We start from the raw sequence: 16702 nt of genomic DNA on the forward strand, positions 1-16702 counted from the left end.
AACTCCAACCCTTGCCTTCATTTAGAAAATGGTAGATAGAAAGAGATAGAAATCAAAACAAACACTGCAGCCTGATGTTTAAAGCTGTTAAGTTTTCTTAAGAACACCCAATGTAAGAATACCCAGAGTACCTTAAATTTCACAAGGATCAAGGGTGTTCTGAGAGGGGAAAATACGTTCACATTTTAGAACACCGTGCATGTCTGTGAGTCACGCAAATCAGAACTACCTACAAATGAACAACAGAGTTTTCCTCTTGGTGAACTATACCACTGTTTCCCTAAACAGTAAGAGTGTTCACTATCAGCCAGGCACCTATCTTGTCACTGTACATTCACAGTAGAAAACCCTCTTTCTCGTGTGTGTTACTCATAAATGTGCTAAATCAGACTGACTCTGCCCTTCTGTGTTCTAAGGAGAATTAGGAAAGGGTCTGTTATAGGATGATACAGGCCATTCTTTTGTAATGGTCTGCAGTTTTCTCTCCCAATACATTTTCTTTTTATTTAGCACTTCCATTTTTATCCTGTGTTCTTCTTCAGCCATCTCACACTCTCTTTCTATTTGCTGTATTTTTGCCACATGAACTTCATTCATTTGGATTAACTGGAGCTGCAAAATCGACATTTGCTGATGATGTTCTTCCTCATGCATCTTTTTCAGAGCACTTTCCTGAGATGCTTTACTTCTGTAGTTCTTATCTGCTGCTATTCTGACATCAGAACATGAAGGCTCAGGCTGGGAGGTACCTTCACATACTGGAAAATGTACCAGCTCTTTGTCTTCATCACAAAGTTCTCTGTTTGACACAACAAATGACTCTGCAAACAAAAAAGAAGAAGTATTAGAGTATTATTTTCCCTTACTTCAAGAAACAGAAATGTGGTAATGTAAGTTACTGACACATGCATCTAAACCTTGTGCTCCACTACCAAAGCACAGGAGCACTACATAATGCAGTTCTGCTGCAGAATACTAAGGGCATAATGGGCTGAACAGAACCATTTGGGGCTCTGCTGAAAGACCTCCAAGACTATAGTGGGAGTTCAGAAGATTAAAGTGAATGTAGATACTTGTGAGTGGACACCTAAATTTAGCTGGCTGAACCTGGAGCAAAACTTTAATGCAGCCATTTAAGCTAAATCCATGTGACTTGCAATATTTTTATAAAAGATCCGAGTGTCAGGTGAAGCTGTATCAACATGAAGATCAAAAGACTAGGAAGAATGCTTCTTATTCTCTCCTTATTTCTGCTGTAGATGTTGTAAACACAATAGTGTATAGTTTTAGGAAAAAATCACATTCTTCTAACTTTGAGAAAACTCTACCAATTCTTATGAAATAAAAGAGACTATGCAGGGAACAGAATAGTTACCACTACAAATGAGAGTCTCTAAATACATTCCTATCCAAATCCCAATGATTAATTACAATAAATACACTTACGAAAGAGACATTCTAAGAATGTTATCTAACAATGTAGCTGCTGTTGTCTTTTGATCAAGGACAGTCTTCTTTTGTGAGATCCTGACATAATAAAATGTGCAAGAAACTGTTGTAGCCACCCTCCCTTCTGGTATTGAATTATTTCTTCTGGGTATGCTTGCCAAACAAAGAAGAATGTAGTGCTGAACTTTTTCAGAAAGGCCATTCTCCAGTGTGGACTACAGTGTAAAATATGGCTCTAGGTACTCATTTTAGTCCTTGAAAACAGAGGAAAGGGAACTCTTGCAGCAGAGAATTGTGTATCAGTTTGCTGCTGGTGGCTTTTTTTCTTTTTCTTTTTCCAGCAAAATGATACTTTTAAAATGATAAAGATATCCTTGGGATTGTTCTCTGGAAAGCCAGCGTGATAGCAACTGTGATGCCTGCCACAAAGCAGCAGATATGTCAAACACAGATGAAAAAAAATTGTGAAAAATCTCACACCCTTTTAACTCCCTGAGGCCTAGGGAAATACACAGAGCCTTGTAATATAGCTCTGAAATTACTTGTCTATATCTAGCAGTCACAGCTAAGTGAAGAGATTTGAACCACTGAAAAAGAATCACTGGCAAAAATCACATGCAAAGCAATACTACTTGCATCATTACAGCAACATTTATACCTTGACTAGAAGCATCAGGCTGATATTCAGAGTCTTCTTCTGGTGGGCTCTGCAAAAAGTACATTTGCTCAGGCATTATGCTGGCAATCTTCTCTTTCCCTACGATGTGAGTATTTATAAGTGGACTAATACTTCTTTTTACCTTCTCCCGCCTTTCATGTGCCATTATCTTTTTTGTCCGTGCCTTGATATTTTCCCAGCATTTCTTTAACTGTTTAAAGTCTCGCAGTGATACACTGGGCTGTGAATTATATTCATGAGCTAGGGCTTGCCAGGTACGTTGTTTCAGAGCAATAGTTCTTGCATCACTTTTTTTACATTCAAGCACGTATTTGTATTTTTCAACTAATGCAAGCAGCACACTCTTCTCCACTTCCGAGAAGTATTTAGCAGGCTTTATTATTTCGTTTTGCATTTTCTACTGTTTCTCCAAGAAGCCAAATTCCTGTGAAAACAACGATGAAAGAAAAAAAGAAAACGAACACAAATTAGAACTGCTTGCAGTACCAGGAAACTGTGTTTCAGCAAACCCTCCTAAGCATAGCTTCTGATTAATTTTATTTTCTAGAATAGCTTGTGAGTAGTTCTAGAGTACATCACGGAATGATCAGGTAAGATGTAAGAGAATTACATGCTGGTTTGTGTTACCACTTTAGTGGATACACAGTGTCAGAAGCAGATTATAAAGAATAGTTGTCTTTCTTACAATTTGTCTTGACACAAAATACTCAGGATATATTTAGTAACTTGCTTTTAATATCTTGTATTCCTGTTCATTTCACTTTTTCACTCCTAAAAAGTTTTCCAAGCCCTGAAGTTAGGAACAAATTCCAAAATCCAGCCCTCACTAGTTTTTTAGACGTGGTTCATGTCTAAAACCACCTTGAGAATGTTTGGGTTTCCTTTGGTACACAAAATACCCTCTTCTGTCATTGCTGATTGTGTATAACTAATTTATCCCTTCTCTCTATAATATTTGAAAGTTGTATGAGCAATGATAGTAAGAAGTAGTCTTTTTAAAGACCTGTCAGCTTGGTTCTTCCCCATGCTCAGTCGCTCCCTGGCTTATATCCAGTAGGCAGCAGGATCTTGAGCTGTATTACAATACCAAGAAGCAGCAAGAGTTGCAAGGAGACAAGAAATAACTACAGAGACCAGCCAAGTGGAAGGTTCAGGTCCTTCACCCTTGACTGCTGGCACTTCCTTGCACTTGTGCTGCTGGTAACTCAGGAGACAACAACCAGGCTAAAAAGAGTTTTGGCCTTACTCAACACAGCCACTGGATGCACACCATGTCAGCAACCACCTGTTTTCTCAAGCCCAGCACTTGCAAAGTCAATAGGAAAAAGGTAGCTGATAACAAGGAATTCTTGGCCATAAAAAAAAAAAGAAGAAAAAAAAGCAGTGTTGCCTTAACAACATATGACTGTGAAACAAAATTTATTTTTGCTTCTTTTATCTTTTCACACTTTTCTCCCCCTTCCTTTCTGCTGTAACTGTGTAGCCCAAATTACTTTTAGATTTTGGGCAGAAATGCTGCCTTAGCTCTAATTTCATTTGTTTTTAACCATTAAACTCGGCGATACAAGATATGTAATTGGTTCATATTCCTAACAGTCTAGGACTCTCCCAAAAATGAATTTTCTAGTTTTTTGCTGCTTCTACTACTTCTCTCATAACGTTCCTTGACAATGCACTAGATATTACAATCAGGTTTCCTCTTCTCAATATATTTTTCCTTTACTCCACTGCACTAGGACTTTCTTTGAGCCATCCTCGTTGTTAATTTCCTCCAAACATCTTAGAACTTACAGTTATTCCCATCTCTTCCAGTAAAGGTAACTACTTATATTTACAAAGAAAGCTAACAGACAAGCTAATGTCAAAATGAGAACCCAAGTCTGACATAAAAACAGCGTCTGTCTCGAGTAGCTCATAAAATAAGACGAAGCCCAGCTGTCCTGGTTTCAGCAAGGACATAGTTAATTTTCTTTCTGGAGGCTGGTACAGTGATGTGGTTTGGATTTAGAGAGAACAATGCTGATAAGACATGGATGTTTTAGTTGTTGCTCAGTGGTGCTTATTCCAAGTCAAGGATTTTCATTTCTCCATGCTCTGCCAGAGACCAGGTGCACAAGAAGCTGTGAAGGAGCACAGCCAAGACAGCTGATCTGAGCTGGCTAAAGGGACATTCCATACCATAAAATGTCATGTTCAGTGTATAAATGGGGAGGAAGTTGGCTGGGACCTGCAGGTGGTAAGAAATTGTATTGTGCATCATTTGTTTCTCTTGAGTTTTCTTCCTCTCTCTCTTCACTACAAGTATTATTATAGTTATTATAATATTTTGTTTCAATTTTTAAACTGTTCTTTTCTCAACCCATAAGTTTTACTTTTTTTTCTGATTCTCCTCTCACTGGGGCAAGGGGTGAGCAAGCAGCTGCACAGAACTTCGTTGCTGTCTGGGATTAAACCACGATGCCAGCAAAACAAAGAAGTCAAAGAACAGGGGACACAGTGGAACAAAGCCTGGAATAGCAAAACTGAAGAAAAGTGAATAGAAGTCATTAACAGTCTAGGTCAAGTCAGTAGCTAAGTTTTACCCCTACTGAAAAAGGCAGCAAACACTTGGTTTGCACCTTCTGTTGGTGCTTGACTGGGTTATCTCTGGGCACCAATGTGGCTCCTGGATAGTCACAGTTCTGCTCTCTCTTACTGAACCCTGGTGTCACAAGGACATGGGACAGATGAAGTTTTTTCAGCAGACAGGATCTAGGGAACTAAGGGAAAGGTCCATAGGAAAACAGAATGTAATAGTGCTACTGCTCATAGAAGAGCTAGTTCATTTTACATGAAAGCAAGAGGAGGAAGAAGGAAGATAGCTGGGTGGCTGAGCATAGGAAGACAGTGTATTGATACAATATTTCCTCTGTCACACTGTATCAAGTTATTTTTTTTTATGGTCTGTGAAAACTGAGGTCACCCCCTCCATGTTGGTGGCAGGAATTCTTAAACAGCCATAAACCCACAGAATAAAACAGGTGTAAGTAAAGAAACTTCTTCCATTGCATACCAGTCATTACAATGTCTAGGTCTAATAGATGTGTACAGCTGCTTCAGGAATTCCTTAAATAAAACAAAAATTAGGGGGAAAAAAGTATTTAGGAAATTGACATCCGAGCAAAGATACTGCCAAGTTTGCTCCATGAAACCACTCTGAAAACACATAAAATAAAAGAGAACTATAATGGAATAGAATGTATCAATTAATCTATTTTACTCATGTACTTATTGCACCATTCCAAACCATTAAGTTGCTTTGGACAGATGCTGAAATGAAATTCTTGGGACTAAATACTGGTTCTCTACCTTAAACTCAATTCCACTAAGGAATGGGATGAAATGAAGACCTACCAGAAAGTTGCGAGGCCCAATAGCTTATGACCCTGAAAAAACTGGATCACTCCATGTGATCAGAAAGGCCTGATTCTACCATCTACTGATGCATGTAAATTTTGCTTGCTCTGAAAAGGTGAGCAAATCTCAGAGAAAAAAACCCTACATGTTTATGTATAGAAAATCCCCTTATTAAGAAAAACAGGATTTTCAGAATTTTAGAGATTACATTCAAAAAGTTAAACAACATTACAAGGACTTCTGGATTCCAGGTGCCAAATATCTAGCTCCACAGACTGGCTGAGATCAGCTGATGTCAGTATTTAAACATATATGAATATAAGTTCTGATACATTAACAAGTTATGTACTAGAATAAAAGCTTAACTTTCATGGATGGAACAAATTTAAGTATCATTTTCACACCACACTATCATTTACTTCTACTGTTTTTACTGTGGTAGCATCTGAGATCCCCAGTTTTAAGTTCAAATACTAAACATTAAAGAATGGAAGCATAAGTCCTACTCTGAAAAAAATATATTGGTTCTTTCCTTCCACTAATCACATTCCTAGTATTTGTTTCCTAAATATACACACTGTACTTGTGTCCTTTCTGTGGAGAAGCCAGGATTGTGATCTAAGATGTAGAAAGGAGCTCAAGAACTGGTGTGGGCAGTTTAATACACAGAAGAAAAGAGTTTTGGAAGACTCTTCTCAAGCTCTTACATCCTTAGTCTACTTTCTTCAATGTATTAAAGCCCATTTGCAATTAGGTGAACAAGAAAGCACTCTAAGATGTCAGGAGAAGTTAGAATACTGAGAAGTTGTGTCAAAACACCGCCACGTATTTATAGTCTCCTCTTTTTTTCTTTATGCATATTATTCACCTTACTGTAGCCCACTGGATCCTCTGCAGAATATGAGAAAAGATTCTCACAAGCCCACAGAATTTCCATTTCAAGGCTAAGCAGTCCTTCCAGAACATATGCCTGGGATATAATTTAGCAGGTAGGAAACTCTGCTGAAATCAAAGTAGTTTACTGTGTATAGCTCATCTCGTAAACCAGATTGATTTGTGTGGGCACATGAGGACAGTTGCAGAGTAAATTCTAAGAAACAAAGACTGGAAAGCTTCTCCCACTCTTACAGGTGCCTAGGCTCCAAGACACATGCAGTAAGAAAGCACTTTATCCTAAATATCTTCTCCTGGCATGACTCAATTCACAACTTGCCTTAAAACAAAGCAGTGTCCTAAGTATTTGTCCTCTCACATAAACCTCCACAGCTTTAAGAGAACAGAAATATCTCTCAGCTCCTCATCTTTACTGCGAAATGTTGTGCAGCATTCTTCTGTTAAAGACTATAAGGCATCTGATGTGATCTGCTGGAAGAATAGTTTGAGAAAAACATTACACAAGTTAGGAAATGCACATATGTTCATAAATATGTCACACACATGCATTATTTTGCTTGCACACATCTAAACAGACACCCAAGTTCCAAACAGTTGCAAAGAAACCCAGTAAAAGGGAAAAACCATAGTTTTAAGTTGGTATGTGTGAGCATTTTTAGTCCATGATCTTTTTTTATTTTTTTTTTAGGCATAGGAAAATGCAGAGAGAAAGTTATGGAGGAAAACTTATCTCAAATGTTAAAAAGGTTACAGTAACCAAACCCAAAGAAAAGAGTTTGCTAGCAAACTGTGTTCACTTAAGGGTTGAAAATGAAGTTAGCACTGACCAGTGCCAACAGAATTATGGCCAGAAATATTCAAGGATTGATGAAAATAAAATTTATGTCTCTAACTTAAATTGCAGGTGAAGCTCTAAACACAGCCAGTAATTAACAACATTGGAAATCAAACATCATTCTGTCCTTTTCATCCAGTGCTTGAGGACAGAAGAAAAGCATGGAAATGCAATGACTCAAACTAGTCACAACAGGTTAATATTTCGTCTGAATGACAACCAGCAGTAAACAGTGTTCTTCTTCCTCAAATGTTAGGTTTTCCTAACATTAGCTTCCATGAGTGTTCCAGGCCTGACCCTGCCTACCTTGAGACTTGAAACCGCTAGGTAATTAAGAGCACACTGCAAATATGGAGATCTATACAGAAAATGTGTTTTAATCAGATTTTTAAAAAATCCCACCTCCTTGGGTGCTTTATTCCCACGCTTTAATACAAACGAATAGTTATCATGGATCATCCAGCACACAAACAAAATCATCTATTAGTAAAATTTACTGTACTTTACCCAAATTCCTCCTGTCAGATTTTATAGAGATACACACGGAAATGTATTAAAATATGTACTTATCTGTATCATATTACACTACAGATACAGATTTTTAAGCGGGTCATCCCGCTACCGATGGAGGACATCCAAAGCACTTCCCGCAAGCAAGGTAATGGACGCAGGTTGTTATTCCGAACGACTGCCTGAAATCCACCAAAAATGAGCTGAATATAGGAATCCTACCAGACTCTCCCGCACCCGAACTTCCCAAACATCAACTCGAGCTTGGTGGCTCTTTTCTCTTAATCTCCTCGCTGGTTCCTCTCCTGCTCGAAGGAGAAAGGCGAGCAGGTCCCGGCTCCACAAAGGCGGCCGCTCCCCGCCGGGCGGGCGCGGAGGCTGCGGCGCGGTGCGGGCTCATCAGCCGCGGCGGCGGGGGGGGTGGGGCTCGGCGGGCCGCTGTCACCCAGCGCCCGGGGGGAGCGGGGACCGGCGCCGGGGACAACCCCACCCTGCGGCCCCGCTGGCTCCTCGTAACAAAGCGCCTCTCGGCTCCCTCCTCCCCTCCCGTTGCTCCCCGCCTCCCTCACCTCCCCGCCCGCAGGCCGCCGGCACCGCTCCCTCCAGCTCCCCGCAAACCCCGCGCTGGATTCCCGCCCGCCGCAGCACGGGTGCCGGCCTGTCCCGCGGGAGACACCGCCGTGCCGCGGGGACACCCGGCCCGGGCGATCCCGCGCCTGCAGGTGCGGCGGAGCCGCGGGGGTGCGGCCGAGGGGAAACGCGCGCGTGTGCGCGCGTGCAGTGGGGAGCGGCGTGTGAACACCCAGCGGCCGCCACGAAGGCGGTGGGCAGCCCCGCCTGCACCGGGAGCTGCCGGGACGCACGTCCCTAGCGCGGCGTGCCCACCCGCATCCCGATGTCGGGGCCGCGGAGCGGAGCGGGATGGGGAAAGCCCGGCCCGGTGCGGCGGCCGCGGACCCAGCTCGGGCTTTACCTCCGACAGCGCCCGGCGGCCCGACGCGCCTGCACGCCAGCGCCCCCAGCGGCGGCCCCGGGAAGGGAAGGGAAAGAAGGGAAGGGAAAGAAGGGAAGGGAAAGAAGGGAAGGGAAAGAAGGGAAGGCCGCCCCGTCCCCGCCTCCATCCACGCCCGCCGGCCCGCGGTGCAGTGCCCGGGCCCGGCCGGGCTCCTGCCGCCCTCCCGTGCCTCTTCCGCGCCCGGCGTGGCGCAGTTCCCGCCCACCAGCGGGTCGGTGACAGGTGCCGGTGCGGCAGCGGGAAGCGCGCTCACCTCCTCCGGGCTCTGGGCGCTGCCGCGGCCGGCCCGCCGCGGTGAGTTGCGTGCGGCGGCGGCCCGGCGGTCTCCCGGCTCCGGCGGGAGCAGTGTGTGTGTGTCCTCCCTTCCTGGCAGTGCCGGGAAGGGCGCTCTCCCGCGTGGCGCCGCTCTTGGCGCGGGGTTTGGCGCTTCGGGGCCTCCCTGCTTCCCTTCCTTCGCTCCTTTCCCTCCCTCACTTCCTCACTCCTTTCGCCGCCGCGGTCCGGGTGGGAGCGGGTCCCTCTTCCCAAACCCCGCCGTGTGCCTCCTGTTCGCCGGGCACGCCTCGGGCACTGCGTGCTGGCTGTTCCCGATGTGTGTGTCGTCTGTCCCAGGCCACGCGCGCAGTCCTATCCCGGGAAAGAAAGGGGAAGCTTGAAATGGTCCGCGTTAGTTTTTGTTTCATTGCTCTCTGTTCTGCGTAATCTTCTGGTGACGTTAACGTTTCCCGAGGGAAGCTCGCGGAGAGCAGTTGTTTCTTTCCATGCTGTAGGTTTGCTCTCGAGTTGAAAATAGGATCAATAGCCTGGAAATTTAAAGGTCGAGTATAACTCGAGGCGAGGCACAAATTAGAGCTGGAATGTGCCCAACCCTCATATAGGCGGAACTAAAATGTAGATAATTTTGTGAAGCTAAAACAACAGTTTGCAATCTTTCTGCAGTTTTCCTAGAGTTGTCATCTAAAGACTGAATATGGACCCTGAAAATGAAATAAAGAAGCAAGTAAACCCCTTTTACTGCAATGTAAGTATTACTTACTGAAAATTTTGACTGATGCAAAGTGATTTTGGTGGAATAAAGTGGTACTAAACCAAGTGTGAACATTCTTTTTTTCCCTTGAGCAATCTTGATAAACAGCTCTGGAGCTGAGAGTTTTGTCATGTTTGGTTTGGATGTGTGTTAAGAGTCGCTTATTAAAATGAATATTATTATATCTCTATAGAAAGGCATTTTTTTTAAAAGTGGATGATTAAGTATAGCTCCTGTTCAGAACAAACCATCCTAATTTCTCTAATTGTCAGGTTTTTTGCTGTTTTTTAAAAACATTTTGGGATTTTTAGAGGAAAAGAAAATAGTTAGGCTGCTGCTGTTCATTCATGTGAATTTAAACCCAGTCTGCTCCTGTTCTGAACTGGCCCAGGCATGAAACAGCTGTGATGGGGAAGTTTTCAGATCAGAGTAGGTGTGTTAGTGTGGATGCAGCTCATCTCGGGCATGTGTCCTGGCTTGTCACAATTATGCTATACCTGTGGCTCAACCATCCTCTAGAGTGTGTGAGGGAGGTTTTGGAGCTGTCTTCCCTTATCCACACATGCCCATACAGAAATTGTTACGAGATAGCTGCAAAGTTATGGAGCATCTGAAATTCTTACGTGATGTGGGGGCTGTGGTTCATTCCACCTGTGCTTTGGTGGTCTTGGAGTTTTATAAAATTCAGTTTTAGGGGGCTGCTCTAGTTTGTCTTTGAAGCAGTAGTATTTTTGTAGAATTTAACCTATACCAACAGTTTGTTTGTAGATTTGTTTTGCTATCAATGGTATTTTATTTCTCTTGGTCTGTGTGCAATGCTAGAAATACTTCTCTTTACTCTAGATTTGCAAAATAAGGTGTTCTTCTGCATTAAACTTGCAGACTCACTTCCTTGGAACAAAACACAAGACGGTAGGATCAGTTTTTGAATGTACCTTTTGTCAGATGTTAACCAATGTATTTAGCAATACATTATGGGATTTGAAGTACAGTTTTTAATGTGGTGTTGAAACATACAATTTCAGATATTCTACTACTTTTGCTAATATACTTTCCTACTGTGATAAAGTAGAACTTGGTTTTGTACATTAGTCCTGTCAGAAAATGTTACAACTTCATGTCTAGTAAAGACAATACATGAGACTCCATGTCTGTTAATAAAGGGAGAATGAAATTACTTAAATCACAGACATTCTCCAGAAGACAAAGGGATGTTTTTCTGTTTTAATTTTCATGTTGCTGTTCACAGGAGATAGTCTATGCTGTTGGTATTAATCTAACTTATTTTACATATAATGAAAGCTTTCCAGTGTTATTTTTGGACTCTTAAGTGTCTTTCTTCTTTGTTGGTTTGTAACTTGGTAATTTAGATTGAAGAAGCTTTGAAAGCTCATGGCATGGGTAAGACCAAGATTTTTTGATTCCTGCTGCATTCTGTACCTGCATCTTTCTCCCCTCCCCAATGTAGTTGTTTATGAAACAGATGAGAAAAACACTTTCTCAAGACATGTGCTTTAAGACCTGTCTTGTGTTTTTTAGTGATATAACTACCTAATCAATCAGTAATGTGAGCAAGAGGTATGCAAAGTTGATTAACAAGCGCTAGCTAGAATGCTAAAAATCACATTAAATTTTTGAGAAACCGTGAAGAATTCAAGACATTAGAGACCTTCAAAATTTAAAATATAATTTGAAAACCTATGCTTATTAAAGCATGTAGAAATACTATATATATTTTGGATTTGCTTTTGAAAATGGGTCAATTTGCTTCTGCTGATTAAGATATTTTTGATACTTCTAATAGGTTTAATAAAACATTAAACCTTCCTTGGTCTTGATTACCTGGTCTAGTTCCAGGAGAAGTGAAGGTCTAACTACATTTGCCATTGTTCTCCTGGTTTCATGATGCACCAAAATGTATTTTCTGGTTTCTACAGTTCACTGCTCCTAGAATTCGGTGTGAAAGTTGTTGTTCAAGCCAGACATAGTCATTTGACTTACCTGATCTGAGAATTTTTTTGGACTGTAAAGGAGATTTAAGTGATGAAATATTTAGCAGCTGTATGCTGCTGAAATAAAAGTCCTGAAAATCCTGGGTGCCTTGAAATGTTTTAGAGGCATTGAACTTGATTTATCTTCTTCTCTGCCTGCTTGATTAAATTGCCTGACATTAAATAACTTTGTTGTTGTTTGGTGTGAATGTTTTTTGTCCATCTTTTGAAGCATGGTGCTAATGACACCAGGGTAATGGGTTCAGTCCTTGTACCAGACTCAATCATTGTGGATCTCTTCCTACTCAGAACAGTCTGTGAATCTTTGAAAAAAATCTCTTAACGCATTCAAAACTTAACTTAAACATAGCTTAGTTTTTCTCATGTCAATAAAAGCTCAAAGACTTTTTTTTTAAAAGTAGTTAGTCAGTTATTTTACCGAATTGCTCTTTATACTAACAATTTTATTTCCACTTCTGTGGGACTTTTTTGTTTTCTTTTGTATTTTTTTTTTTTTTTTTTTTAGTTAAAACAGACAGTTGCTTAGGGAAGAAACTGGAAACACTTGTGAAACTTCCTGATTTTGGTAAGTATGTTTAATGCCTCCCCAACCCGCCCCCCCCACCCCTGCCCAAAAAAAAAAATTAGGTACAATATTTCAAGTGATGTCTAGATCTTACCAGGTCATTGGGAATTAATTTCTGATCATTGTACTTTCAGTCTGCAGTAGTATTTTGTAATAATACCTAATTTTTGCAACCCAAATGCTTAAAAAGGAGTGGACATAAGATTTGGAGGGTATGATGTTTTATAATAACTGACTTAATTTGTGATGTGGGACCGTGTATGAGCAGGGACTTGTACAGGACTCAATGTCCTTGTGGGTACCTTCCAACTCAAAATGATCTATGAATCTGTGAAAAAAATCTTTTAGCATGTTCAAAACTAAACATAGCTTAGTTTTCTAATATTAACAAAAGCTCAGAGTTTTTTCTAAGGTAGTCAGTTATTTTACCAAATTGTTTTTTCAATTGTACTAATGATTTCATTTCCAATTCTTTCGGGTTCTTTAATTTTCTTCATTTTTTTGTTTGTTTGTTGTTTGTTTTTTTTTTTTGTTTGGTTTTTTTTTTTTTTTAGTTAAAACAGAAAGCTGCTTAGGGAAGAAAGTGCAAACACCTGCAAAACTTCCGGATTTTGGTAAGAATGCTTAGTGCCTCTCCCCACACCTCCCTGAAAAAAAAAAAAGTGGAAGAAATAAAAAGTTTTGGGGTACAGCATTACAGGTGATGTCTAGATCTTAGCAGGTCATTGGGAATTAATTTCTGATCATTGTACTTTCAGTCTGCAGTAGTATTTTGTAATAATACCTAATTTTTGCAACCCAAATGCTTAAGAAGGAGTGGACATAAGATTTGGGGGGGTATAATGTTTTATAATAACTGACTTAATTTGTGATGTGGGACCGTGTGTGAGCAGAGATGCACTTGCATGTGAATTTCTTTCAGTGCCACTTGAGCCAGAGAAGTTTCATGGACAAACATTGGAAGACCAGCTTAATACATGTAAAGATTCAGAACCTGCACTTGGTGGGGACCTTTAATACTGTAATTGTTTGGTTTTGTGATGTTTACCTTTAAAGAGTACAGATCACTTTTCTGAAATGTAAAATTAGGTAATGTGTAGCAAAATCTTCTTATGGTTACATTGAGTGCCCAATAGTATGCTATCGAAGTGACAGGTCGTGGTGACAAAATCACTGGATTTGGCCTGGAACATATTTGGTTGGATATCTCATGTTGACAGTATTCTCTAGAAACAATCTGAAGTGATATGACAGAAATGAACTTTAACTTAGACCAGTGTGGCTCTTTGCAATTTAACTACCCATCCAATGGAGGGGAGATACAAGTTGACAGAAAACTAGAGACATAGATTAAAATACATTATCTTCTAAATAGTTAAAAAAGAATTGTTACTATTATTTTTAAGGTTTTTTTTTTAATTCTTGACTCCTAAGTGATAAACATAAGACATCCTAAAATATGAGTTCTATACCTTTGATGTTCAAAAAGTCTAGATACCCAATACATAAAATATGTGATGGTTCTAGAAGTCTTCCTTGATGTATTTGACGTGCAGTAATAATCTTTTCCTTTTATGTCAGATCTTTAAGATCAGTTCTTTTGCAACCAGCACTGATGATTTGTTCCATCAAACATCAAATTTCCTAAGTTGTTTGTTTTGGTATTTTTTTTTTTGGTACAGGACTCAATTACATAATAGAATACCGAACAAATGACAATGTTCCTTTTCTCTATGAATGTCAACTATGCTACTTTAAAACAGGACTGAGTAACATGTTCATGCATGTTTGTGGTTCCAAGCACAGACTGGCATACTTGGTAAGTTCATTTGTTTGTTTGATTGATTGATTGTTTTAATGTAGAGATTTAAGGAGAGAATTTATTAGTCATATTTTGATTTTCTTAAAAAATTTTTTTTGACATTTTTTGATTTTTTAGAAAATCAAAATTAAGGTTTTACATAAGCTTTTGTGAAAATCTTTGTATTGCAGTTGTGCAACTGTGATGAACAGACTTAAATTTCTTCTCATCAGTAATGTGTAAGTCTGTCCATTGCTTGACACTGAGTTTAATTCATTCTGTTTTGGTCAACCAGTAATGAAATCTACAGCTAAAAAGAACTAGAAATAGATGTTTGACTGATTTTTGTATTATGTAAAAGAACAGGATCAATGAAGAAACTACTCCATCTTACAGGTGCTTTAGAAGGAACATATTTTTAAATGAACATCATACATATTAGATAATGTGATACATTTGTTTTATGACAAAGCTCTTGAGGTTCATGTCAGCTCACAAACATTCAAACATTATAATTTTCAGTATGTTTGGAGAAATGAGGCTCTCTGGTCTTTAAATGGTTACTTGAGTATATTGGCTTAGGATGAGCTTTAGCAAAACTGAGAAAGCAATATTCTGGAAACTATTTTGATACTTCCTATAAAAGTCTCTCAAAATTGGTATTATATTCAACATATCTTAAAGTCATAGACAGCTGAGTTCACATAGTATTTTGGGGTAGGTTTACGCCTAATGTTGGATGTGCTGCTATGAATCTGCAGTGATGTCTTTCATAAATGCCATGCTGTTTCTGGTCATTAATTCAGATGTACATGCTGAGTTTTGATGTTCTCAGCTATTGCATTTCTTGCTTACTTGGAACTGTTTCCTGCAATTCTGAATCTTACACTTGTTAACTGCATCCCTGCTAAATTCTTAAATACTATACAGATATAATAATTCAGGAAAGGTAACTTCTAAATCATGCACCTGACCTGGATTAACCCTTGGTAGGCAAAAAGGCAGGAGACTAAATGACTGGAATTTTCTCTGCTGAAAAAGGAGCCTGGGGGTCCTGGTGGATAACAAGCTCAAGATAAGTAGTGTACCTTGGTGTCAGTGAAGGCTAGCAGCAAGCTGAGCTGTACTAACAAGGGTACAGCCAGTAGATCAAAGGAAGTGATTATTCCCCTGTTCTTGGTCCTTGCTAGGCCATATCCAGGGTATTGTGTTTAGTTTTGGACTGTTGCAGAAAGGAAGCTATTTATGAAATTGAGCTAGTCTAGTGGAGAGTTGCCAAGATTGTCAGGGGGCTGAAGCACACTTGTACTATGAAAAGAAGTTAAGGTAATTGGGTTTCTTCTGGCTGGAGAAGTGTCAGCAGGATCTAACAGTAACCCTCCAGTACCTCAGAGGAGGTTATTAAGAAGGCAGAACCAAACCTTTTTGGAGCTTCTTGGCAGGAACATAAATTCAAGCAGGGGATTTTCCTACTTGACATAAACTTTTTGCTGTGAGGACAATCAAGCATTGGAGCAGGTTGTCCAGAGAAAGGGAGGAATCTCTCTCTCCAGAGTTTTTAAAGCCAAGCAGACAAAGCCTGGTGCAACCAGTTCAGCATTCAGTGTCAACCCTGTTTTGAGCTGAAGATTTGGCTTCAGTTCCTTAAATTACTCTGGGCATAACTATTCTAATAAGTTCTGCTATGTATACGTAGAAGTTGATTTATCTTCTGTGATTATTAATGGTGCTAGATCTGGAAGGAGTTGTGTGACTTAAAGACTTGATTATATTTTCTAGAGGCAACATTATCCGGAGATAGCACAGTCTGATGAAGTTAAGTGTAAAGGCTCTGAATTGAACAAAAAAGTTAGGCAAATTGGATTAACAATTGAGAAGAAAGAAGGAAGAAAACAAATACAGGTACAATTTTCTTAATTCCAGAAGCTTTATATTTAATGAAGAAACAAAAAATGTAGTTTCTCTTATGGTGGGCAGACTTGCTTTGGAAGGTAAGAAAATGTTGCTTTTTAACATTTTATTACAGATGTTTTTTGTTATTTTAGTAAATCTTCCAGGATTATTCTGGACAAAATTTCCCTGAGTGCACAAATAGCTCAAAATATATATACTAATATTAAATAAATTATTAGCTCTGTGTGCCTGTAAAATAAGTTGTTTCTTTGTTGCTAGGAAACTGCCTTTATAACTTTTCTGAACAGCTTCTGGTTTGTAAGCAGCTCATGGCAATTATCAGGGGAGCCAGGTAAAATTTCTGATAGTACAGATGGAAGTGCGGGAATTTTCAGGTTGACATGAGATTATCAGCAGTGCTGTGGGATCACAGAAGTGCCATAAGCTTAAAATCTTAGGGAGCTGCACTCTTAGAAACATACTCTTGTGGAGGTATCTTCATATTGCTCTTTGCTGACACTTACATTCCAGTATTGTTTATGTGGACAGGATAATGGTCCAAGAAGTGTCTTCTTGAGGTGCACCTTACCACCAGCTGGCCCTTGACAAGCTTATTGAGATGCCCA

The 16702-nt window shown here is 40.1% G+C and overlaps 2 protein-coding genes across 2 annotated transcripts; one reads left to right on the plus strand and one right to left on the minus strand.

The window, feature by feature from the left end:
* Positions 1–411: 411 nt before the first annotated feature.
* On the minus strand, positions 412–2522 carry MSANTD3 (Myb/SANT DNA binding domain containing 3). Its single transcript, XM_062500471.1, has 2 exons — positions 2108–2522; positions 412–821 (listed from the first exon to the last, which is right to left on the minus strand). The coding sequence occupies exons 1-2, from the start codon at positions 2520–2522 to the stop codon at positions 412–414; spliced, it is 825 nt and encodes a 274-aa protein (XP_062356455.1).
* Positions 2523–8942: 6420 nt separating this feature from the next.
* On the plus strand, positions 8943–16100 carry LOC134055248 (uncharacterized). Its single transcript, XM_062511478.1, has 9 exons — positions 8943–9072; positions 9718–9799; positions 10649–10717; positions 11176–11206; positions 12323–12382; positions 12937–12996; positions 13305–13385; positions 14065–14201; positions 15963–16100. The coding sequence occupies exons 2-9, from the start codon at positions 9749–9751 to the stop codon at positions 16098–16100; spliced, it is 627 nt and encodes a 208-aa protein (XP_062367462.1). The 5' UTR covers positions 8943–9072; positions 9718–9748.
* Positions 16101–16702: the final 602 nt, after the last annotated feature.

This window comes from Cinclus cinclus, chromosome 1, assembly GCF_963662255.1.
Source record: "Cinclus cinclus chromosome 1, bCinCin1.1, whole genome shotgun sequence".
NCBI lineage: Eukaryota > Metazoa > Chordata > Aves > Passeriformes > Cinclidae > Cinclus > Cinclus cinclus.